This window comes from Podarcis filfolensis (assembly GCF_964270895.1).
Source record: "Podarcis filfolensis genome assembly, chromosome: 1".
Classification (NCBI taxonomy): Eukaryota; Metazoa; Chordata; class Lepidosauria; order Squamata; family Lacertidae; genus Podarcis; species Podarcis filfolensis.
This window is the reverse complement of record NC_139604.1, coordinates 2,899,399-2,925,910: the sequence shown is the minus strand read 5'-3', so window position 1 is coordinate 2,925,910 and position 26,512 is coordinate 2,899,399. Positions and strand designations below refer to the sequence as shown.

General features: G+C 40.8%; 2 protein-coding genes across 7 annotated transcripts in view; both read right to left on the bottom strand.

The window, feature by feature from the left end:
* The window catches only part of VWC2L (von Willebrand factor C domain containing 2 like), a 109,950-nt gene extending 92,826 nt beyond the window's left edge, over positions 1-17,124 (bottom strand). For 4 of the 5 annotated variants that reach the window (XM_083573106.1, XM_083573110.1, XM_083573108.1 and 1 more), the window contains exons 1-2: positions 17,020-17,124; positions 14,055-14,524 (exon numbers count right to left, since the gene is read on the bottom strand). In XM_083573106.1, coding sequence (XP_083429232.1) covers positions 14,055-14,447 — 393 coding nt within the window. In that variant the 5' untranslated portion in view covers positions 14,448-14,524; positions 17,020-17,124. The remainder of the gene's footprint in view (positions 1-14,054; positions 14,525-17,019) is intronic. The other variant, XM_083573107.1, reaches the window with a different exon arrangement.
* Positions 17,125-18,393: 1,269 nt separating this feature from the next.
* Positions 18,394-26,512, bottom strand: part of SPAG16 (sperm associated antigen 16) — a 388,339-nt gene continuing 380,220 nt past the window's right edge. For both annotated transcript variants that reach the window (XM_083629671.1, XM_083629672.1), the window contains one exon: positions 18,394-18,681. In XM_083629671.1, coding sequence (XP_083485797.1) covers positions 18,506-18,681 — 176 coding nt within the window. In that variant the 3' untranslated portion in view covers positions 18,394-18,505. The remainder of the gene's footprint in view (positions 18,682-26,512) is intronic.

Sequence of the window (26,512 nt, the reverse complement as noted above, 5' to 3'; positions counted from 1 at the left end):
ATAGACAAAAAGCATAATATTTCCTTTTTCTATTTTTTTGCTATTCTTTTACAAAACACCCCCCCAATAGCTTATATAGTGCCTTAGACTGCAAACTTGTCCCCATGCCTGGAAGTAAGCCATAAGACTTACTTACATATGGCATGATGCACATAAGAGCCCACTGTTTGTTCCTGCTCTTACATCATTTTTGCAAGTTAGGTGAATATTATCCCTCCCTACTTTGCATTTGGGAGCTGAGGACAAGATAATGGCAGCCAGCCACAGGCCACACAGTGAGATCACCATATCGGTGAGATTTAAACAAGAGGCCACTAACATGCACACCACTGGCCAGTTAAAATCTTGGAAATTAAAAACATACAAAACAAAAACAAATGCCCGAAATCTGAAATGCACATTTTAAATTACTTTAGGCTCTTATGGACAAGAATTATGGCAGAGACGTTCTTTGGTGAAAGCAACAAGAAGGCAATTCACAATTCAAAGGAGGTCTCTTGCTTTTCTCCTGTGGCTGGGTGTGTAACAAAACCATATATATATTAAAGGCAAATTGGAGCCAAGATCTCTTAAATAGTTGTGAATGATTTTACAATGACCTTTTAAGAAGTGCCCCATATGGTTTTGTCTTGAGATCTCTTCCATTTAATTTTTAGCTAAGTGATTTGGACAAAGGGCTAAACTACCGTCCCCAGAGATAGAGAAATGGCATAATGACAGCAGAGGTTAATGACACTATAGAGAATGCAAGAGAAATACAATGGGATTTTCAAAACCTTGGGCGATATGTAAAAATACTGCCATGTGAGAAGTGAGTGTTGATAGCTTTAAAGTTTCTACCCAGGAAGAAGCAACACAAGTGGCAAATGCAATTTTGGAGCATATATTAAATGGCAGAAATAGGAAATGGCAAGGACTGGAGGGCAGGATTAACAGTCAGAAAGTAATAGTTGGGGGCCAGGCTTCGACACCACTGGAAATACAGAGCAATTTTACTGCACATACTGTGCTTAGTGCTGATGCCACTATATAAATAAGACTGACCTGAGAGAAATCGTACCAGAAATTAATTGCTGGGATATAGGCCGAGAAAACACTGATCACTATTATTAAGTCATAGCATTAAAGAGCAGGGAGAGAGGAAACTGTGAGCTATGTGTCCTTATAAACATCATACAGAGTAAGAGGTGATGCAGAGTAAGTGTCCACAACACTTTAGCTGAAGGTAGGGGGCTGCATTAAAAACAAACAAACAAACAAACAAACAAACAATTCCTCCTCCTGCACACTTTTCATATATAGCAAAGCAAGAGGTGGGAGCTTCCCTGTATGCTCACTAGATACACATGGTATTTTATATACATGGGGGGGGGTGTCCCACAGAAGCCTACTTCCACAACACAAGATTGAAGATGATACAATATTGCTCTTAAAAACGTAAATAGTGCTACCATGCCAGGGTGGAACAGAAGGTGGAGAGGGGGACAGTAACTCTCCGCCATGACTCTGGTGAAAAAATGCTGCCCTGGCGCTGCTATTTGCATTTTGATGGAAGCAAACAGCAGTTTGTGTGTGTGCTTGCTTGGTTGGTCAGAAACATAGTGAGGGAGGGTAGAAGGGTGAAAAAATTCTTCTCCAGCCCTTGTGGTCTCCCCCCCTCCCCAAACACTCTATGGCTATAATTTTACATTTTTAAATATGTGTATGTTTTAAATATGTGCATTCACTTGATTAATGTATTGTCAAGTTGCTGTATTGTCAACTTAATTAAGTATTGGCAGGGAGGAAATACAATGTTCAGTCTTGAAGCATGTTTTTTCTCTGCTACGTTGCTTCTACTTTTACTGTACGACTGGGAGGGCTCTGACATGACAGCCAAGGCGGCCTTGGAAGCTCAGCAGTCCTTCTGGGCTCCAGGAGATGCATATGAGATCAAGGAGAAGTTCAGGAAGGGGCTTGACAGGAATGTGTTTGGTCAACTCTTAGAATCATAGAATCATAGAGTTGGAAGAGACCACAAGGGCCATCGAGTCCAACCCCCTGCCAAGCAGGAAACACCATCAGAGTACTCTGATATAAACAAACTCTTGATAGGTTTGTTTATATTTACCAATCACATGATGTCATTGGATATAGTGCTTGGAGATAGATAAACAGAAACTTTATTTGTATCAGCCACTAGCCACAGCAATAAGATAAAATATACTGGGGATAGAGATAAATAGTTAGCTATACAAAGTTCACATCAATACAAATGACAGAATTGATACATGATCCTTTTGCCACAGTTAAAACATCTGATAATAGTGTTTTAGAAACTACATGAGCAGAAAGAAAAAAATGGAAATGCGGGATTCAGAATGCTGAGATTTTCTTTCCTTTTCTTTCCATCTGGTCTGTCAGTTCAGGGCGGCTATTCACCTTCAACTCTTGTATTCCTAGTAATACTGAGTTGTAAGTGGTTTATTCCTGTGCTGGTGAGGTCTGAGTCATGCCCTTTCTTTTCCTATAGCTTTAGAGCCTAATATGGTTATTTTTAGCTAATTATATAAAATCTGTCATTGGATGGCTTAATATGTCACAGTCCTTTAAACAATTAGTAGGATAATTATATACTTTGCATTAAATTAATTCACAGACACTTCCCCCAGCCTAGATATCAGCACTTTCCTGTCACTTTTTATCAGTGCCTACATTAAAATTGCTTACATTAAAAATATGTGGGAATTTTGTTCACAGGCTAAGAGCAGCACGGGTACCTTAAGAGCAGAACATCACAGGCAAACATGTAATCAGTATCTCCAGATACAAAGTAACGCCATGTTATGCTTATGACGTAGCAGCTGGTGATGACAGTCCAACATGGACACATGGTCTGTCATTGGATGACTGGCATCTAAGGCTGCACTTCCAAAACAAGAAAGGCTGCACCCTTGAATTTAAGCATTCTTGCATTCTATATTTGGGTTTAAGCCAGACAAGGGACCTCATGGATGGCAATGTGATTGAATTGGTTTAACAGTGTTGCAAATCCAGCTGTCTACTTAATTTCAGTGGAAGCAATACTGCAAACAAAGAGAAAAAAAAGGGGGGGGAGAACAAGCTTGGAGGCAATATGCAGGTTCTGCCATAGATGGATCCTCTCTCCAGTCCAGGTGGCTCAGAAACCCTCTTTTAAAAGCAATAATCATACTTGTGATTATATGACTGTATTTAGTTCCTTTTGCCCTGCTGAACGGCTAGTCAGAGGAATGACTGCTTCTTCAACAGGGCTTTGTGTGCACAGTTTTGGACAATGAATGTATTCACACTTGGATTATGTGCATAAGTCAGGAGCAACATAACTAGAGAAACATTCAATGTGGGACATGTGGCAGTTCTTTTTTTACTGAACTGCCTGCACATTTGTAATCCAATTTAGCTATTAGAACTAGTTTATGCCAGAAGCAGAGATGCTATGATAGTCCAGCAAGTCCAGTATCTGAAGCAATTATTGTAGTTCAGCTGCTATGTAAATTATTCTTAACCTTCTTTTTGTCCTATTCTGAGTTACTGTCCATTGTGTGTGTGTGTGTGTGTGTGTGTGTGTGTGTGTGTGTGTGTGTGTTAGGGTTGGATGCACAAATGAGGTGGGGTTTAAAAATTCAGATATGCATCCAAATGTCCATCTGAATGTGCATTCCACTGAGACCAAAGGACAACCTTTGAACATATTTATGTCGTCAGCTCCTAAATGCAAGACTGAGACACTATGAAACTTTCGAAGACCATGGGCCAGGAACGCTAAAGCTATATATAGGGATAGATTTTATACACCCATAATGAGTACTGTGGCCCACAAGAAGACCTCAGCAGTGCTGGCTAGGAAAAGTGAAGGCATGAAAGGTGCAGTGAAGACATTGAAATGTGTCACTGTTGAAGGATGCACACTCTGTTCCTTCTATGGCCCCTAGGCTGGTTTTCCATCACCAGACCATCACCACTGCTAACCATGATTATAATGCTGGATTTCTGTATGGTATAGAGCCTAGACAGATACTTGACTACTATAACAACACTAAATAAATGGCTTACTTTTTATATAGGTACTATTCTAGTTATTGTCTGACATGCCCTTCTACTTGAATATGTATTGCTTTTATCAGCCATGACAGAAATATAGTAAGTCAGTAATTTCAGACACTGTTGCATAGGCAGCGTCACTGTAATTTTGCCAGGAGGGAGATAATAAATCATACTTTTCCATTTGACTGATGTTCTGTTTCTCTTGTCTGGTTTCAGCAGCTGAGTTCTATCTGGCATTGTTCATCGTTTCTCTTATTAAAGGATACGGCACATTATTGAAAATGCTTTTGTGTGCAAAGATTTTCAAGCAGTACATGAAATTATAGAACACATAATGAAAAGGCATCATTGATCCTGGTTGCAGGGGGGTTCACCATGCCCCCACCCTTGGGTGACTTTATTAGTCATCATTTTTGTAAATTGAGAACAGCTTAACGTTCCTTGTGACGTGCACCACTGGTCAGTCTACCTAGAGCCAAGAGGTTTTCCTAATGTTTGCTTAAGCCTTTATTAACTTACTTTGAGCTGAATGCCTTCTAGAGCTCAGCACAGAAACGATTTGGGCATTTCTGCCACTCAGTAAGCAAACTGGGGAAGGAAGGATGTGTTTGGAGAGAGATCAAAGAATTGCCAATATGCTTAAAGATTTCTAGTTGCAAGGTTGTTGTTGTTGTTTTTTTTAAAAAATCTACTGTTAGAAAATAAAGCACCTCTAGCAACTTAAATTAGCCAATTATGTAGATATCAGTTTGAGGAAAATAGAGGACTGATATAACTCACATACATCCAAAAGATATGTTTTCTGATATCTGACTCAGATACCTTGTTACTTATAAGACTACCCTGTTTGCTGTAGAGAAATTAGGATACAGAAGGATGTAAATTGAATTGTTGTTTTGTGTTGTGAATACCATTTGATGTGGAGATATGCTGAGTTATAGAAGAAGCAAAACATTCTCCTCGTATCCAGTGTGCAGACTGATAATTTTCAACATGTAACTTTGAAGTCATTTAGGGAGCCCTGTGCAGACTGGATTTCATACGATAGTTGTGCATTGTGGATGTGCTTTTGCCCCTGCCCTTTATGCTTCCTTCCCACCTGAAATGATAGATTCTGGCTCACTGCAGACCTTAAAAACAACATTTCAGTCTTGAAGACAGAATGGATATGATATTTGCAAGTCAGGCACCATGTAGTATGTGCTTTCAATCTGCATCAGAAGGGGGGAGGGAGGGAAGAGAACCCTGGCCTTAGATAATTTAGGCGCTGCTGAAATGCAATAATGCACAAGTGGAAAGCAATACATATATAATGCAAACCTTCTTTAATATAATTGCATTGATTGAAACCTGTTTAAGGAGAATTAACAAAGGAGCAGATGTCTAGTATTCCCAAAACAAATGTTCCTATAATTAATAGATCATCAGTGCTTGACAAGGTTATTAAGACAGCTATAAATTGGATTATAAGACCATACGCAATAGTCAAAACTGGCCAGAGACTTTTTTATACGTATCTGGCAACAATGGCTCTGCATACACAGACCCCCTATTTTAAAACTCTGGTGATGCTTGGCTTGTCATCACTAAGGTCCAATGGGATTTTGTTGCAGGTTTCTACAGAACTGAGAGCCAATCTAATATGCTTCCTTGCCATTTTTAAATCATAAGTACAGTATATCTCTTATAGCATTGGACAGGAGACATTTATTTTGTTGGGTTCTTCTTTGGCTGTCTTTACAGCAAGAATGATTAATATGATTAATATGAATGTGTTGCTTATAGACTATTGGTAAGGTGAGGACATGATGCTTCCAGTGATGGGGTAGTGGAAATACAAGTATGTGTATGAGGTTAGATAGAGGTTACAATAGGAATGCCTGGCTCCAATAAGTTTGAACATGGAAAGAGTCTGAGTGATGCTGGTTTGCATAGAATAAACAAGCAGCAGAGAAAAGTATTGAAAAAAATGAGGTAAATTTGGATAAAACTGGGTTTCTTCATAACTAAGATCCTACACAACATGGAGTATTTTAAATTGCACAATCAGAGCATGGCTAACTCATTAAACTGCACTCAGCGTGAGCTGTATCTGGGTGTAGAACTGGTTTCTCAAGTGACTTTTGTTCATCAGGTTCTGTTTAATCATATCATTGCAACATCACATTGGGGTCGTCTTGCAATGTGCTAAGACTAGGTTTTCCCATGTGGATGGTGGTTCACGCCAACCATAAAGTTTGCCACCCTGAGGCATAAGAACATAAGCACATAAGCACAGTCTGCTGGATCAGGCCAGTGGCCCATCTAGAGCAGCACCCTGTCCTCACAGTGGCCAACCAGGTGCCTGTGGGAAACCAGGAAACAGAGCAGGAGCACAAGAGCCCCTCCTGGGGTTTCCAGCAACCACAGGAAGCATTGCTGCCTCCAAAGGTGGACACAGAGCAGAGTCATCATAGCTAGGAGCCGTTGAAAGCCTTCTTCTCCATGAATTTGTCCAAGCCTCATTTAAAGCAATCCAAGCTGGTGGCCATTGCTGTCTCATTGGAGAGTGAGTTTTATAATTTGACTACACACTGCATGAAGAAGTACTTTATTTTATCTGTCCTAAGTCTTCCAATATTTTATGAACTTTTATCATGTCGCCTTTTACTTGCCTTTTCTCTAAACCAGGAATTCTCAGTGCTGCAACCTTTCTGCATAGGGGCGCCACTCCATCCCTTTGATCATTTTGAGGTGAAGCAAGCAGAACTGTACACAGTATTCCAAATGCAGTCACACCATTGATTTGTATAATGGCATTATGATATTGGTCGTTTTATTTTCAATCCCTTTCCTAATAATTCCTATCATGCAGTGTCCCTATGTCACAGCTGCTGTCAACATCTTCATTGTGCTATCTACTGTGACCCCAAGGTCATTCCTGGTCCATCACCTCCAGTGCAGACCCCATAAGCATATACGTGAAATTCAGGTTTTTTGCTCCAACATGCATCACTTTACACTTGTTTTCATTGAATTGCATTTGCCATTTTACCATCCAGTCACTGAGTTTGGAGAAGTTCTTTTGGAGCTCTTTGCAATCTCTTTTTGTTTTAACAACGCTGAACAATTTGGTGTCATTAGCAAACTTGCTCACCTCACTGCTCACTCCTAACTCTACATCATTTATGAACAAGCTGAAAAGCACAAGTCCCAATACCAATCCTTGAGTGACTCCACTTTCTACTTCTCTCCATTTGGAGAACTGTTCATTTATTCCTCCTCTTTGCTCCCTGAAACTTAACCAATACCTCACCCATAACAGGACCTCTCCTCTTTCTCATTAACTGCTAAGCATACCCAGGAGTCTTTGGTGAGGTACTTTGTCAAAAGCTTTTTGAAAGTCCAAATACACTATGTCAGCTGCAGCACCTCTATCCATACACTTGTTTAAACTCTCAAAGAGAGTTTGTGAGTAAGAACGTTCCCTTGCAGAAGCTGTGCTGGCTCTGTTTCAGTAAGCCTTGTTCCTCTATGTATTTGGTTATTTATCTTTAACATACTTTCCACCAGTTTTCCAGGGACAGAATTAAGCTAACTGGCCTAAAATTTCCTGTATCCCCCTTTTACAAACTGCATTGTTTTGGCTACTTTCCAGTCCCCAATATGGAGGCTGAACCTAATGACAAGTTACATATTTTTGTTAGAAGACCAGCAATTTCACATTAGAGTTCTTTGAGAACTCTCAGGTGGATGTCACCCAGACCTAGCAATTTGTCAGTTTTTATTTTGTCTATTAGGCCTAGAACATCATCTCTCATCACTACTATCTGTCCTAGTCCTTCAGACTCTCCTCTTGAACTGAGATCTGCCCTATATCCTTCATTGTGAAGATAGATGTGAGATTGTAGCTTCTCCACAATCTCTTTATCTTCCTTTACAACTCCTTCGACTCCAGCACTATCTACCAGGCTACTGAGATCATGAGCAACATCCACATCCTTTGTAATAGGAAGGCAATTCATGCTGCTGTCTGTATGTCCACCACATACCCGACTACCTATATCCCTAATGACTGAATCACCCAATACCACAATCGCTCCACCCACTGGACAGGTATCCTCGGCATGAGAGAATACATTATTGTCTCCCAAAGAATTGGTCCCTTCTAAACGAATGCCTCTCTCTTCCTCAAGGTGATGTTCTCTTTCCTTGAGACCTTCATTCTCCCTGATAGGAGGGGAGCTGCCGTCATGGGAGTGGCACCAGCTACCACATTCCCAAAGGCCTTCTCCACTCCCTCTCTGCCTCTTTTGCACTTTCCAGCTCTGCCACCTTGGCCTCAAGGGAACAAGCTTGCTCCCAGAGAGCCAGGAGCTCATTGCACCTCTGACATACCCATGACTTCTGCTGCATGGAGAGATAATTATATATATGGCGATGGGTGCAAAACACTGGAAAGCTCTCATGCCCCTGCTGGCTTTCTACTTGCCTGGTTGCTGTTGTTTCATTGTTTCTGTTACCTAACTAAGAGTTGGGGATTACTTTGGGCAGAATGCGCTGCCTTGGCCTCTTCACCCTGTTGCCAAACTCACACATCTGTTTAACTCACCTTGATAAGCAGCCTGGGCCAAGTCACTTTGTCAGCTGGGGCTCATGGAGTGGGTTCCCTGACTAGCTGGTTCAATCTGCACATGTTGACAGAAACCACTTCCCTTATAGGCCTCCCCCCCTTTCTGTCTAATATTTAGAACTGGGGTTTCCCTTTCTAATTTAGTCTATAACTCGTAAGCTTTTTAACACCATGGTCCTTTCCCCATCTTTATCACCCACCAGTGTAGATATTTGTTTAGGGAGATTTGGCTCAGTTTTCTCCCTTGGAAACTTAGAACTTCATGCTGGTTTTCCAGGGAAGAAAACAAAACCCCATGGAGCAGGGAAGAAATGCATAACTGAAATGGGCCTCTTGTTTCAAAACAAAAGCTGAGTTCAGGGAAAGTTTTTCAGCATCTTGAAGATGAATCATACAAAACAAATCCAATATAATAAATTAGCTGAAATCCTCCACTGAACTGGATAAAGCAAAAAATAAAATAAAAATAAAATAAAATAAAAAATGCTGCCACAAACTCTCCCATGAAACTGGATGAAGCTATTCATTCATTATCTTCCAATGCAAACTTCATACACTTGAGACTGAATGGAATTTAAAATGAGAGCTTAGAAGGCAGTAGCTTTGGATCAGGTAACAAAAGAGGGGTGGTTTTTTGTTGTTGTTGTTGTTCTGCCTCTGCTTAATTTGAATTCAGTTCATGACATTATTATTACAGTCATAGCTTGGTTGTCAAACGCCTTGGAAGTGATTGTTCCGATTTTTGAACGATTTGTGGAAGCCAAATGTCTGGTGTGGCTTCTGCAGCTTCTGATTGGCTGCAGGAGCTTCCTGCAGCCAATCAGAGGCCACACTTTCATTTCTGAACATTTTAGAAGTTGAACGGACTTCCGGAATGGATTCTGTTCAACTTCCAAAGTACGGCTGTATTATCATCATTGTCATTATTATAATTATTATTACTTTTTATTAAATTTGTATATTTCTGTTCATCTGAAGATCACAGGGTGGCTCACAACATCAAAATACAAAATGAGAACACAAAATACATAATAGTAAAAGAAAAACAAACCAATAACCCCCCTCCTACAAACACATTTTAAAAGCCATAGAATGTTAATCAGCCAAACCCGGTTGAAGAGAAAAGTTTTCACCCGGCGCCTACATTTATGTAATGTAGGCATCAGGTGGGTCTCCATGGGGAAGCATTCCAAAAACAGGAAACCTGCACTGAACGCATAGGTTTTCACATAGGTTGAATTCACAAGAACTTGGGTTTGAGCGTATATCACATTAACAATTAAGGCCACTGAGACATGAGAACTAGTTGAAGGAAGCAGGGATATGTGAAAAACAACAACACTCCATTTCAATTAGCCTTTCACTATACTTTAGTTGAGATCCCTGCATTGCAGGGGTTTGGACTAGAAGACTCTACAATTCTATGATTCTATGAGGAACCTCAAAATTTGCCTCAAAACTTCACTTTAGCTGCAATTTGGTGTCGATGTGAAATATTTCATTAGATGTATAAATATGGCCACCATCCAAAAAAATTCTTTGGATGCTCTTTACACAAGCAGGATTCTCCAAAATCACCTTGATGTTTTTCTTTAATATAGATTAGGGTTACCTGTATACCCAGCAGCTCTTCCTAGCTGGAGTAATTTATAAAGTAAATGAGCTCTTTATACATTACTAGCAATGGGCAAGCCATCTCTATCTTCATTCAGACTGAACTGGGCCAAAATAACTCTTCAGTTTTGTCCAGCTCTGTGGTCCACAGACAGGAACAAAAGAGCTGGCATTCAACACTCCAGAATCTTGCTCTGAGTTGGGAGAATCATAAAATAATTGAAACGTCTAGTTGAGGACTACAAAATGTAACGACAAATAGTAGGTCATGCTAGAAAGAATTATTTGAAATTTAACAGAGTGCTGTTAATCACGTCTCCCTTTCCCTTCAAATTATGTTTTATATGTGAAACATATTTTAGTGGCTAAGTAATTCCCCCAGTTGTCAGCACTATTCACCTCACCCAGAGGAAGAACACTAGTCCCCACTAAAGACAACAAACTAGAACAAGGAATGAGTTTAGCTCACACTGTCTTAACATTGTAGTAAGATACAAATAATTTAGGAATAGGGTGAATAATAAAAGCCTTCATTTATTTTTGACTAGCTTTTATACATTTCCAGAATGGTTTCTTTGTGACTGTTTAATGATAAGTTGCAACTATTACTGTGGCACCTTCACCTGCACTGTGGTAGGTCAATGTTGTTATAATCCTCATCTTGCAGAGGGCTAAAAGCGAGAGGCTGGTCAAAGGGCACCTTTTCAGTTGCTGGCTGACTGACACAGGATTTAAAGCAAGGAGTTCATGAGTTGCAGTTCAGTCTCTTGGCCATTCTGACTCTTGCCTCATGGCTGGTACAGTTCCCCACAAATCACTGGTCTGCTCTCCTGAGTAAGACTCCAGTCCTCCTTCCGTGTCCTGCCAGTTCCTGACACCCTACCATCACCCTGACACCTGATAGCAATCATAGGTAAGCTGTGCCACATGTGTGGTGACTTCCTACACAGATGTGGCAATCAGCACCATGCTATCCCAAACTGCACAACAGAGGGGTTTTGATGGGATGATGACAATTTCTGGAGCAACGTAGAGAATAATTTGACATGACATGCCATGTGGGGCAATCTTCATGCAGCTGTGCTTTCATGGGACTATTATGCTGCTAATAACACATGTGAATTTGGACATTCAAGCTTTTCCAGCAATGTTGCTAACAATTTAACTGATGTCAATTACTTTGACTGAAGTATTCTATGGATAAGATGGGATAAGCTCCACCTGGCCATTCTATTTCCTGGAGTGCCTCAGCACCTTAGCCAAGCTAACATATGGCTCACACAATCAATTATCAGAGAGTGGGCCTACTGGTGAACCTAGCAATATCCCAAAAGTGGATACACATATAGCATCCCTCCAGACATGTGAGCACTCCTGACCATTCCATAGTATGCAATTCACATGGAGAAACAGAAGGTTCAGTCTAGCAAAGTTGAGTGCCTTTAAATCCTACTTATTCTAATGGGAGAATACTCCAACTGAAATGTCATTCTTCTAACCGATTGTTGTTAGTTGACCTTAAGTCTTACTTGCAGCCATCATGTTCAAGGGGTTTTTTAATGGTCCATGTGAATGTATACACAGTGTGGGAGGCAACTATATGTGGTGTGAACAGATCTTACTATGAAGAGATCTCACATCTGTAATAACAAGTTTTAGGAAAAAAAACTTAATGAAACACAGTCAATAAATCTGAGTGGTACGTTGCTCTTTTGCTTCAGCAGGGGCATCTGTTAACAGAAGAGGAGGGGTGGCAATTTTTACAAGTTTGTCCTCCTTCCTGCAGTCCCTCACCCCACCTCAATACACACTCTGTTCTGCTGGGCCCCAACCATCCAGAGCAGATTTTCAGGGGAGACTGTGGAAGGCAGAATTGGAAGTAAATGCTTCCCTTTCTGATCAATTAGCGGACACCAGCATTGGATATACAACCCCATCTTCAGAAAGATAGTAAGACAGTAAGAAAGGTGAGGCCCTATGATGATTGCTTTTTCTGGGCTTTTTCTGGGTTTTATCATCTTTGCACTGATAATGCCAGTTCAAAAGGCTGAAGAACCTCCATCTGAGGTTCAGAAAAACTGTGGATGGGGTTGAGGAAAAATCCCTTGAGCTAGATGGACCATTGATCTACTCTGAACAGGGCAATTCATTTTTCCACTTTGTAGGTACTCATTTCCAGACTTACTGAGGCTGTTTCATGCCTAAGGTTACATGTATGAAAAGATTTGCTTCATGATAATTGGAGCCTAACTACTCAAGAGTGCTCTAGTTGAAGAGAACTAGATCTTCAGACTGTCAGAAAAGGCAGGGTGATTTCAGTCACAGAAAGTAACCTAGGCATTCATAGCAGTCAAAACTAATTCCTGCACTAGAAATATATACTTCAAGCCATTTAGAATATAACCCTATGGTCCCTGAGAAGGCATCATTTTAGAGGCCACTGGATCCATTAGATCTCATTTTCTCTACTCTCAGAGATCTCATGTTGGAAGCTGTGGGAAGATCAACTATCAGTCCTGCTTCAATGTCAGAGCTCTGATATCAAAGATAGTGAAAAGAAGACATTCTGGAGAGGGTGTTGCCTTCCTGTTCTCTCAACAAGCTCACAAAGTGGGGAGGGAGCAAACTATGCCAGTCCTGGAGCTGGAGTACTCCTTGCCAATGTTTCCTATGGGGGGGGGGGCGCGGAACCTTAACAAAAAATTAGGAGGGAGAACAAAATGCCATTAGTGCATTGGGAAATATCGTTCTTCAACTTTCGGTTCCTTCACCTGCACCTTTGGATTGCTCTGTAAACATGCGGAATGACAATGGGGTCAGCCTTTCCTGAATAATTATAGAATATGAATCACCTCTTATCAGTTTTGTTTGTTTCCATAGGCTTGGAGTTCTTCAGTCCACCATCTTATTGTGGATCTTCTCATATGTTTACCCATCCTTGATGAAAAATGGAAATACTGTGGCCTTGATCCAGAGAAACACAAGTGGAAATGAGGATGGCCTAGCCCTAGAGTGAATTTTCAGCACCTCAAAAAGCTCCACTTGAGCACTTGGGGACCCTCTTGAATGAGGCGTGTTGTGATGTGAGGTGCTGGGGCTGGGGTGGAAGGGGGAGACACTGAAAGTTGGGTGAAAACACCTTCCATGAGCAAGAAGGTGCCTGCCTGATTTTTTGCCCATCCATCCTTTCTCCACAGCAACGTAGCCCACCTCATTTATAAGAATCCTCCAACCCTCAGGAGAGAGGGCTGCCAGGAGAAGGGAGGTGTGGGGAAGTCATTTGAGGTCAGTTCCACTTCCACTGACACTTCTCCACTGGTACAATCATTCTAGGTTAACCTGCAAAATTGATTGTTTCTTTTCTGTTGTGCTTCATTAATACTAGATACAGGTCAGTCAAAGTGCTTAATTGCTGGTTATACTCCTTTGCAGCATGAAAGCTACAACACGTTTTCCAAAGGAGGTAGATGGACTTGTACATATCTCTAAGGAGTCTCATATTTTGGAACCAAAACAAGTTAAAATCTGACACTGAAGGTAACATGCTAGTTCTAATTATCTCTAATACACCTCTTATTCCCACCCACCTGACAATGATAACACAGAAATTGGATATTTATTGACTAGCATGCCACATCTTTTCCCAATATCAATTAGACATCAAATTAATGCATGATTTTTAAAGTACTATATGTATTTCTATATCTAGATGTACATACACAATGAAATAAGGAATCAATGAATTAATATGTATTGGTCTTACCTTAAATTCCTCCAAGATTTTGTAACTTTTCCCATGGTATTCACAAAAGTTCCTCACTTCTTTGCATTCTGGACAGCATCCATTGTGTTCTACTTTAGTACACTTTGGGTGGATTTTGGGGCATTCTGGTTGGTCACAAACAGGTCCATCCTCAGTACAGACACATGGACAGTTGGAATGCCCTGGAAAAAACCGCTCTCCCAGTTTGTATACAAAACCACTGTCATCCACACAACCTTTCCCTCGATAGTCATCAAATATCAGATTATTATCATTATTTGAGATCTGATCACCTTCATCAGCAGGGTAGTCTTCATGGTTGAAGGCAGCTGGAGTGACCAAACTAGGAATTAGCAACAGAAATATGCAGGCTTCATGAATATGAAGAGCCATCCCCCTCCTCAACTTCTGTATATGGTCCTAATATCAGATATACACAGATGCTTCCATGGAGAGGCCAGAGTGGTGGGCTGAAAACAAATATTTTAAATAGGTACAATTTGAAACATATATAGCTATATAGCAGCTGACAAACATTAACTGATTAGAAATCCTGTCTTTTTAAGAACAATGGGGTCAAATCATTAGGTCATGTATGTAATACTAGCATAATCAACTGGAATTATGTGTACATAATTTGGATAATTCTCAAGCTATATTGGCTCTGTCTAATGCCAGGAATTGGTTGTTCATCTAACTTCATCTGGATAGCACGCACAATGTGTACCTCAATATAAACATTCTCCTGGTTAAATTAAACAACGTTCACACAACAGAATGAAATTGGATAAAGCAGTGTATTGCTAAATCTCAATGGATGATGAGCTATATGCCTTCAATTTGTCTCCAGATAACGCATCCATCATTCTAACTAGAAAACTAAAAGGGAATGCTAATCCAAAATGGATTGGACAATATGCCTATTAGCCAAGCAAGTTAAGAATTGATACTTCTTGACGTTAGTCAGACTTCTATGTGACAAACACATTAGTCACATGTTGAGTATTTCCCATGGTGTTTGCATAAATGCAAGCAATTTGTTGTTTACATCTAGGTGGCATGCACATTTGTTTACTCACTGGTGCAGATTTTTTTTTAATTGTTAAGAGTGAATTGTTACAGGTGAATGAGACTTTAATGGAATTCAGTCTAGAGACCATAATCGTTTCTACTGGGATCACAACTCAGCACTGCTTTCAACCCACCTCAATTGGTTAATTAAAACAAAGATGTAAATATGCCAGGTGTTTTTATGGGAAGCAAGAGGTTAAAGAGAGAATGATTCTGAAATGTAATTACATTTAGACATGGAATGAGAAGAAAGTGGTGTACCAATTCTACTACTGAGTATAATGAAAAACGTTTGGTTGTGGTACTTATTTGACAGAAATCAAAATGTGTATTTCTATATGTCTTTTCTATATGAACTGATTCATAATGGCTTCTTTTTCTTAGCCAGAAGCCTCCAGTGTGCCTTACAGGGGCTCAACGTCACTGTAGCACTCATATGTATGAGTCCTGGTGGATCCTGAGTGGCTGTGTTCATACTTGGATTTGCTAACTGATTATTTTTCTTATTTTACATTTCCCCTTGCCTTATCTTAGGGCATCTAATATCATCCCCCCTAGTCTTAGGGCATCTAATATCATATCAAAATATACAAGGAGCATGTACAAGGAGAAACCTACTAGGCACACTTAATTATTTCAATAGGCCATGTCAACTTAGTATCTCATACACCACCATATACACACAGATAATCCACAGAATTCAGAAAGGAAGGCATGTACACAGATTGCCTGGTTTCAAAACGAAGGGGAGTCCTGCCTTTCCCTCACACTCTACTTCTATTTTGCTGCTTTACTATTGGCTGTGCTCACTCTGACAGACTTACTCCTGTAACACTCTTCTTGCCCAAGAGCAAGAGAAGAAAAGGGTGGGAAGGAGGGTTTTTATGAAATTGGAGAGAAAACAGAAATTCTATAAATTCTAATTTTATAATAAAAATCTTCTATGGCAAGAGTTATTTCAATTAATTGGATGTGTGGCATAGAGTTAAAATCAAAACAATCTTCTTACCTCTTTTGAATCTCTTGCTGTCTGGGACCAACTTAACAGTGGTCTATATCTAACTGATATAGACATGCTAATAATGATAGGATATGTAATTTTTATATCGACATGTACACAATGAATGTGTATCATTTATATGCACTTCTGTATATGCATCTATATACTCCAGGTTCTTTTAAAAATAAAATGCTGCCAAGCAAGAATGACTCAGGGAAAAAGCAAGCCTTGCATCTTGCAGAACAAACTAGATGATCCTGTTGACAAAGCAGTTTATTCAGTGCTGAGAGAAAGCAAAGAAGAGGATTGGGTGTTTCACATGTCTGCTCAGAATGTTTCATTACTTGAAGTTCAAGATATGCTTTTACCACAAGAGTACATCCTACAGCAGTGGCAAGAGCATTGGGTTCTGTTTTATTTGTGTTGCAGAACTGTTTAGCCTGCCTTTCGGATTCAGTCAGAGAGACACTTACATGCTACAGGTAGGCTCCAGTGAGCCCATGCTTAAAGCTGTGGAAACTTTAGAAAACAAGCAAATTGCAAAAAAAACTGATTTATAGTGGGGACAACAGAGAACAACCTATTGAATAAAATCAAGCATTATGAATAAAAAGAAAACAAATTTCACAAAGGATTAACATTGTTAACAATACTTTCCTACAGCATTTGGCCATTGTGGGTATTTTGTTAGAACTTCATTAGCCTATGTTTTTATAGAGAGAGGAGGGATGGAATAGAATGAAAATCTATTCTGTTGTTTAAAAATTCAACATGAAAATAAGCTCTGGAAAGCTATCACTGTACAAATTTATTCTCTTTTATTATTTCTGATTTTAGGGGATTTTAAATTCTCAAGAAGTCTACATTTTATTTCATTGTAAAATGTATACTTACCTATTCCAAGTGAAAGCTGGAAAGGGTTACAGGCCACCATAGATTAAAATTTCAGCAAGTCCTCTTAATTACACTTCCAAGAAAGAATCATGGAAAATCCCTTTCCCCAATGCCTCCCATTTCACACAGGAAACCCGGCAGATACACCAAGAGACTGAAGCTTTAACCCTGTGTTCAGAATTCAAATCAACAACCATGAGGGGGTCCAGAGGTGAGGCTGCTTGCTATAAAGCTACACTCCAAAATTATGGTCATTGTTGTTAGATTGTTCTTTTATCTCCTTATATCCTTGGTTGCGATCTTCAGTTCCACCCCCCAGCAAAAAAGACCCCCACCAGATCACGCCACTCTGTATATCTGCAAAAAAGCAGGCAAGGGTGGAGAATGTGCTACGCTTCCAGTTCCAGAAACAGCAACAGCAACAGCAACAGCATGCTGGAGCTTAGAGCCAATCCAGACCGAAATGCAGTCAGCAGCACCATCGTGTCAGTGTGGCTTTCCAGAGGCTCTCCCCAAAACCAATGATAGGGGACGTGTGGGTTTCAAGCACGGCAGCAACTTTTGGCAAGATTCAGCACTGAACAGCAGCACCTTCGGAGCACAGTCTGTCGAGCCGAGTCTGGGATCCTTCAGCACCACGGACAGCAGCCGGCGATTCGCATTTTGCATCATGCAGGCGGCGGAACGTGCCGCTCCTCTGGGCGAAGAAAACAAATCCTACGCTTCTACTCAATGGGTCCACGTTCACTCTGGGAAGCTTTCCCTAGACGGAAGGTATTTTCTAAATTACCCATAAATATACTTTTGCATTTGACAGCTCCCTTCCAAAGAAACAAAACAGAAAGCCTGCCGATTTCAAAACGGCAGAATCAGACGAGACTGCAGGGCTACGTTCCAGGAAGTGGCAGTCGGTAGATTGAGGCTCTCTGCAGTTACTGAATGATGAGGCAAGGGTATCTGTCAAGGCATTGGTCTGAAACTTACACATTCTTGTTTTGCTGTCAGTCAGAATTACTACTTTAAAAAATACATTTGTGTGTGTGTGTGTGTGTGTGTGTGTGTAGATCTGTATTGAACGCTAAAGTGTAGTTGAATTTAGAGGTTAGAACAAGTTAAATATAGCACCACTGCCAGAAAAGTATATTTTCTCTTCTGCTTTGTGCTGTAGTACCTTGGTGGTGGTGGTGGTGGTGGTGGGGAATAATTTCCCCTGCAATTCATCTCCTCTGTCATTAGGCGTCATTGTAAAGCTATTTCTCAAGGAAAATGCCAAATGATATCTTCCTTTCATGCATTCTTTATTGCCAAATAAACAGACATGATTGCAAAAAGATAGTGTGTGTACATATATATATATATAAAATTAAACTAAGATATGAAAACTTTGCTTTATTTCAGATAATGGAAATACAGTTTAAGCCACCGGCACTGCTAGGAGGGTGCAGGAGAATTACTGTGAGATTTAATAAAATAGTGGACAAGTGCCTCAGTTCCAAATGCGAACGGTACCATCAGAGCCACCCGAGACCAGATGTTCTGCCTTGTGATCAAAAACGATGCTCTGAACTTCATCTTCATGGCCCAACAAGCTGGACAGATGACCCGATTTGAGTTCTAAGGTCTTAACAGTTCCATCGTTGCTTGCGAGAGCTACAATACGACCTATAACATAGAGCAAGGAGATCAGAGGTCCAGAAGACAAGAGTAAAGAAGCAACTTTGGCAGCTCCGTGCCTGAGGCTGTAGACTCTCACATTCAATTTATCCATTTTCTGCACATAACTGAGACTCAGATAAGCAAGCACTTTTAGCACAAAGTACATAAAATCAATGTTTAAAAGAGATTAGATCTGCGAGTGATTAAATAAACCTGAGGATTTCACACTGCCATTCAAGTAAACAAAACTGTGGGGACCATTGTTTAATATAAGGCTTAAATGCCTTTAGTCCAGTCATTCATATTCTGTAATCAGGAAGCAAAATTTCGAATTAAAACATGAAATAAATCTGTAAATTAAATATGCAAATCAATAAAATTATTTTTTAATATAAACCTTAAGTTTTTTGCACAATATTTTTACCATAGGTATATGTATAAATAAATTTAGATTGTAAGGGGCCATAAGTGTTTAGCAATGAGAGCATGAACGTTTGCTATGCATTGAAGTCAAAAACTGCCCCCAAACTGAAGACAGCTACTTATCCAGCAAACCCTTGGAAGCAGAGGATGCCCAGTATGTACACAAAGAGGTCCATTTCCTGCAATACCCCCCCCCTTGCAATGGAGTAAAAAACTAAGAGCTTCCAACTTGATTTGAAGGAAGTGGGGGAGCCCTTTGAATGCCTACTCTGTAATCTAGGTAAAAATATGGACCAGAGAGAATAGGCATTTCAATGGCTCTAAAATGCAACTAGCTATTGAAAACATAAATTATATCAGATGCTGAGCAAGAATCATTTATTTGTAACCCATAGAGAGAGAGAGATTGTGAATGTGGATGACAGAAAAGGGTGTCAAAGAGGGCTGGGGAGGATATCTAGAAGCAGCAGAGATCTACATTTTCCAAAAACTGGCAAGGGCTGGAACTTCCAACTCCATTACAAAACCTAAAAGCCTGATTGAGGCAAAGGCTATACATACACACTGCCCTCTCTCGCCCTCTATTGCCAGTAACTCAGTGTTCCAGCATGAAAATTTGGGTGGCTAAAGGGAAGTACATGTTTTATTGGTAGCATTCCTTCAGCCAAGCAGAGGTTCCCACAGCAGGAACCTGTGACAGCCTCAAGGTCAAGAGTTGGGTGGGATAACTCAAATCCTTTTGACCCTGGACACATGACGGAATCCATGGAAAGAGACCCTGAAGAGGTCCAGCACAGGACTTCATGGCTGCCATTTTCTCAACTGGGCAGGAAGAGGGTGATCTGAATATTGACTGCAGCCCCTTCCTGTTGTGATTTAGGCTGCCTCTGAAGACGGTTTGGAAACCTCAGCTGGTGCAGAATTCAAAGGCCAGGATGCTCACTGGGGCAAAACAGCATATAATGCCAATCCTGGCCTGGCACTGGCTGACAATTAGTTTCTAGGCCCAATTTAAAGTTCTGGTTTTAGGCTACAAAGCCTAAAACAGCTCAGGACTGCAATACCTCAAGGACCACTTCTTCCCATATGTAATGTCCTGGACCCTGTATTCATCATCTGAGGCCCTTCTTTGTGTGCCCCCTCTGTGAGAAGTCCAGAGGATGGCAACACAAGGACAGGCCTTTTCTACAGTGGCTCCCGGCTTGCGAGATGCTCTCCCCAGGGAGGCTTGCCTAGTGCCTTCACTACATATCTTTAGGCACCAAGTAAAAACATTCCTCTTCTCCCAGGCCTTTGGGTGATTGAACAATCTATGGCATTTTAAACTGTTTGTGTGTGGGGGGGGGTGTTATTGTTTGTTACTATGATATGTATTTTTGTTTTTATATTGCAAACCTCCCCAGGATCTTCAGGTGAAGGGCAGTATAGAAGTTTAATAAATTGTTATCAATATTATAATGAATCTGAATGACTCTTCTAACATGCCTTCAGCTTCCTGAGGGTCTTTCTACTTGCTAAAGTTACTTGGAGCTACTGAGAAGGGTACTGTTAGCTGGTCCAGTGCTGCTCTTCTAAAGCTCTGGCAATGTAGCACTATCATCCCATGTTCCTTACTCACCTGGCTAGGCTTCATGAGGAACTTAGAAGTGGGATTGCAAATGTTCCCACTTCTCTATGTCATATCACTGCCCTCTACCTATAGGCTACCACTCATAGGTAGGGGAACTGTTAGGACATTGGAACACTGTCCAAGGATATTAGAATCCAAATTGCTAGTACTATACCAGAATCACAAACAGGAAACCGTTTTTTAAAAAAAGGAGAAGGAGGAGAAGACGACGCTGGCTAAATATCAGGAAAACCTTTCTGACAGAAAGAGCTGTTTGACAGTGGAACAGACTGCCTTGGGAGGTGGTGGACTCTTCTTCCTTGGAGGTTTGTAAGCAGAGGTGGGAGGGCCATCTGTCATGGATGCTTTAGCTGAGATTCCTGCATTGCGGCGGGTTGGACTAGAAGACCTTTGGGTCCCTTCCAACTCTACAATTCTTTGATTCTATTATTCTACCCCAATATGCTATTGTAGAGAGATCACTTAACAGCTAAAGTTAAGCTAGGATCTGGTATGTTATATATTTGAATTACTCTCTAAACGTACCTGAGAAACTCCTCATAAATTAAATGTAATAATCATGAGCTTCACGTACAATCAAAAATCAATAAAATCATTTCAAAGCAGATGTGGTCCTTCCAAGAAAGACCTCACTGCAATTCAAGTAATGAGTACAAGAACTTTTGGGGCAAAGCAGAAAGTTCAAAATACACTCAGGGTGATCATAAGCCCTTTGTGTGTTCTGGTAGATGGTTTAAAAAATTACCCAAAGTTGAAGAATTTGTTTTTTCCAGGTCAAAGGCTGACTTGAAGGAACAACTCCACCCCCATTGTTCAGCCTGAACACTGAGGTCCAGATCTGGGGGCCTTCTGGTGGTTCCCTCACTGTGTGAAGTGAAGTTACAGGGAACAAGGCAGAGGGCCTTCTTGGTGGTGGAATGCCCTCCCTTTGGAATGCCCTCCCATAATAAAATTATTGTTGCTGTTGTTATTGCTGCTGCTGCCGCTGCCGTTATCCCTTCTCCTTAATTCATAAATAGTCCCAGAAGCCAATAGTAACTTGCCATTCTGAGGATAGGTGCACATGCACAGATAATAAATGTTGATCTGATTGAAACAGTGGGATTTAACATTGAAACTATCTCACTTCATAGTTTCAATGAGACTCACTGTGCCAACACATTTTATCTTATACTCCTTTTAAAACCTGCTCTATCGCCCCATGCCTCGGGGTGCATTTTCACAATTCAGAATGGGCCTTCCTGCATGACTTCTTAATACTAAATGGGTGTCCAGCAGATGCTTCTAATGACCAACTTACCTTTTTAACCTTATTTCTTGCATCTTTGCAACAGCTCTGTGAAGTTGGATACTATTAGGGAAATTGACAAAAGCTACCCACTACTTTCAATGGGTTCTACTCTATTGTTTTCAATGAGACTTTGCCATGACTAACGTCAGTAGAAGAATTTGAGGTTCTGAATTATTACATTGATCCAAGACTTTTATGTGAATTTTAGACAGAAGCTTCAATTGACAATGAGCTAGAGTTAATCTAGCTGAGGGTGCAGCCACAATCCCCTTTGCACCAGGTTGGTGGGTGGGTGCTGGATTGGGCAGAAGTTCTCATTCACCTAACCCTGCCAGGCTCCCCCTGTGGGGTGATGCCAGCATCAGCCTGCTGGCATGGAGCTCCCCTTCCACCCACTGAATGTGCAGACAGGCAAGATCCCTGTCTGGTGGCGACTAGTGGAAATCCCAAAATGGTGCACCCCAGAGGTGGAGAGGGGCTGAGATGGCCCTCTGTGCAGTCACGTGATGGCACTGGGTCCAAACTGGCACAGGGCACTGAGCACCAGATACAGCCCTGCCTCATTTCCATCCTGGCCAAGATGAGCAGCAGGGTTATGGGTAAGGCAATAGCACAACTACTGTGTTAAACCATGCCAGGCACTGGCCAGGGTTTAGACTGCATCCTTAAATGCACTTAAGTCTCATTGAAATGCATGGGACATAGATCATGAACCACGGAGTTCAATGGAACCTAAACTCAACTAACTTAATCTTGATCCAACCCAATGTCTGTTCCCTTTCTTGAGATGTATCCTGTTTTCCTCTGCTTGGAATTCTATTAGTGATGGTTTGCAGAATTTGCAAAAATGAAGCAGAAAACAGAACAATTAATTCTGCTATAGGATACGCTGTACTAAATTCTGGTTACACAACTCAGAGAATGGAGAAAGGAATTAAACAAGTAAACAGAATGAGGATGAGGATGGAATAAACAAGCAAAGCATGAAGGGGCTGAGGAAAATTTGCTTTAGATTTTGAATTTGCTAGAGGAGAAAGAGCAGGCTTAACTTTCCAAGTTATTTCAGCACATTTCTGCACACTCCACACTTAGAGGAGGGACACTGATATAAGTACAAGAGAAGCCAGTCTAAGCATGATAAATATGCCCTAATTTGCACACATTTATAACTACTGGGCTACTTCATCTAAAACAAAGCCTGACACAGCAAAGATCTCTACGATGGATTAGGGTGTCCAAAGGAGCAGATGTGAATATCTATTATAAGCTCTTTTCTAGTAAGGCTTTGCTGACAGAAGTATTACGTATGGATTTCACTTGCAGCCAGGCTCCATGGGCAATCACTGAGAGGGGGAAAAATGCCCCCCCATGTGTCCTAAAAATACTATGTCTGGTAGAGGGCTAATACCCTTTCAGCTTTTCAAACCAGTAAAATGTATTTTATTTTATTTTTCTTAGTAGGCTGTTGGAAGCTGCATTTTACCTTGAGAAACAACAATAAACAAAAATGGATATTTTTGAAACACTATATATTTAATTAAAACTTCAATTGCCTTCTAGAGGATTAGGAATATATTCTTATACTGCAACAGACTAAGCTCTACATTTCCTACTGCATGAAGGTATTGGTTTAGAATGTGGATTGCTCTGCACTTGGAATCTCAGTGTTTTTAAAGGACAATGGGAACGATTCATCCAAAGTTAAACACCTGTCAGTTCAACCAATTTCACTGGAAGGAATGAAGCCCTCTGAAATAGATGGGACCTCATAATGTATAACTTGGTTTTGTAGACAGACAATCTGTGCTCAGAAATGAAGGCACACCTGGATTCGTTCCTTTAATTGAAATAAGCGAGAAAGCTGAGAATTGTAGCTATAAGAAATATTAAGTGTACTGGGTCATATCCCACAGTGCTGTTCTGCTAGCTAGCGCAGCAGACTTCCGTGTGTGCAATGGAACTTGCCCACCCTCTCTTCTCCCCTGCAGCTCCCCTCTCTCAAAACCTGCTCCAGACTGGAGCAGATTCTGAGGGAGCAGGGGGAGAGGATAGGAAGTCTCATTGCATGAAAGAAACACTGTAAGTGCAATGTCAGAAACAAACTAAAGTCCCCAGCAAAGCCACTATTAATGTATGCTTAATTTTGTAGATAGTGATGTATGGAAGTGAAAGCTGGACCATAAAGAAGGCTGATCGCCGAAGAATGGATGCTTTTGAATTATGGTGCTGGAGGAGACTCTTGAGAGTCCCATGGACTGCAAGAAGATCAAACCTCTCCATTCTGAAGGAAATCAGCCCTGAGTGCTCACTGGAAGGACAGATCCTGAAGCTGAGGCTCCAGTACTTTGGCCACCTCATGAGAAGAGAAGACTCCCTGGAAAAGACCCTGATGTTGGGAAAGATGGAGGGCACAAGGAGAAGGGGATGACAGAGGACGAGATGGTTGGATAGTGTTCTCGAAGCTACCAGTATGAGTCTGACCAAACTGCGGGAGGCAGTGGAAGACAGAAGTGCCTGGCGTGCTCTGGTCCATGGGGTCACGAAGAGTCGGACACGACTAAATGACTAAACAACAACAACAATTTTGTAGAGTTGGCAGTACTGGAAAGATGGACAGAAATTGTATTTAAAACCTATTTTATCTGTAAGGAGATCTCGTGCTAGTCAGTGGGAAATCCATCAAACAGCAGTGGATACAAAAGAGTAGTTTCTGCTTCTTCTGAAGCTAACAGGTTACCAAAGGACTCAGATCAAATTGATAACGCTTGTGCAGATATAATGAATCAACTTTCTGTAATTGATAATAAATTGACATAGCTGAATCTCACATATTTATGTTCTATACACAGCATTTTTACCCATAATATTCCGTGTTTGAGTCATTCTTCTGCCTATGAATTATATGGGCTGGACACACATCTTTGGAAAGCCATTCAAGGCAGGGAGCATCACTCATGCCTCATAATTTGGGGAGCCTGTCAAAGAAGTGAGTGTTCAAGGCATCACTCTGTTTAAGTTGCAGATTCGGTCTTCCTTTTCCTCACGAAGGCCACCCAAACACCACACCAACTCCCACCCATGGTTCCCTTTTCCCATCACACCTTTACAAAAAAAATTAAACACCACCCCCTCTATTCTACAACTATTGAAATATCAAACTAATAACACCAAAACACATTTGTATAAAATTCTTTTGCACAATTAACTTTGAAGAATTTGATATTTCAATATTCAGCATCCTTGGCATACAATATTTGAAAGCTGCTTTGAATTTCATTTTTGGAAGGGGGGAGACTAATAAATAAATAAATAAAAATGAGGAGAGTATTACAGATGTGAGTAGCATTATCATGTGGCAATTAATTAATTACTTAATAAATGTCAAAAGGCAACTGTTAGTTCTGACCAAGTGTCTGTCTTGTCCAGCATCCCATTTCCAACTGCCATCACCGAGATGCTTCCACAGTCCTCACAAGGAGATATGAAATCCGCAGGTTTCCTATTTTTATTTGCCCCCAGGTACACTTCCCATGAACACAGAGCTTTCACTTTTTAGCTATGTGGCTAACGCCCAATGAAAAAATGAACATCCATGAATTTGTCTAATCTTTTCCAAGACAGCAGTCATTGTCACATCTCTGTGTTAATTATACAACGTGTGAAGAAGTACTTTCTTGCTTTCTTTCTTTAATCTACTGCTCATCGATTTCTTCCCTTCAACCCTTCTTTCCAGTCACTATCTCTATACCAGCCTTCTGCAACTGGATGACACCCCTCCTCCAATGGGCCCAAATCTCCCATAATCCCTGTCCTTTGGCCACTCAGGCTGCAGTTTATGGGAGTTGTATCCCAAAGCATCTGCTGGGCACCAGGTTGGACAAGGCTGCCATATACCGTTCATGATTTTATAAACCTCAATCAGGTTGCCAATTAATCATTTGCTTCTGTGCTAAAAAATCCCAAACATTTTAGCATTTCCTGGAAAGCTGCTCTAGCCCTCTAACCTGGTACTGTATTATAAGAAATTAGGAACTAAGTAGCAGCAAGTACATTCAGTGAAAGATTTTGTTGCCTTCGTGTGTGTGTGTGTGTGTGTGTGTGTGTGTGTGTGTGCCTGTCTGCACTGACAGGGAACAGCTCTCCTCACACGCATTCAGTTCTAGCCAACTTACAATGCTTTGCAACTGTTGACTGAATGAAGCAAGTAACGCATTTCCTCAGCAGCAGGAAAGCGAATATGTAAGACAGAGAATGGAAATGAAAGGACTCAAAATGGGAATGTCTCTTTTCCATTACCCTTTATGTCAACACTGATCTACTTGCTCTGAAGAATTTGCTCATTATAATGTAAATTCACTCCATCCTTTCCTCCAAAAAGAGATTTTCTTGTTGAGGGGAATGAGAACAAATTGGGATTTCACTGCTGATTAAAAACGTTTTCAAATTAACAGCTCCAAAATGTCCTGTGAAATTATAATGTAAGAGTCTAGTCT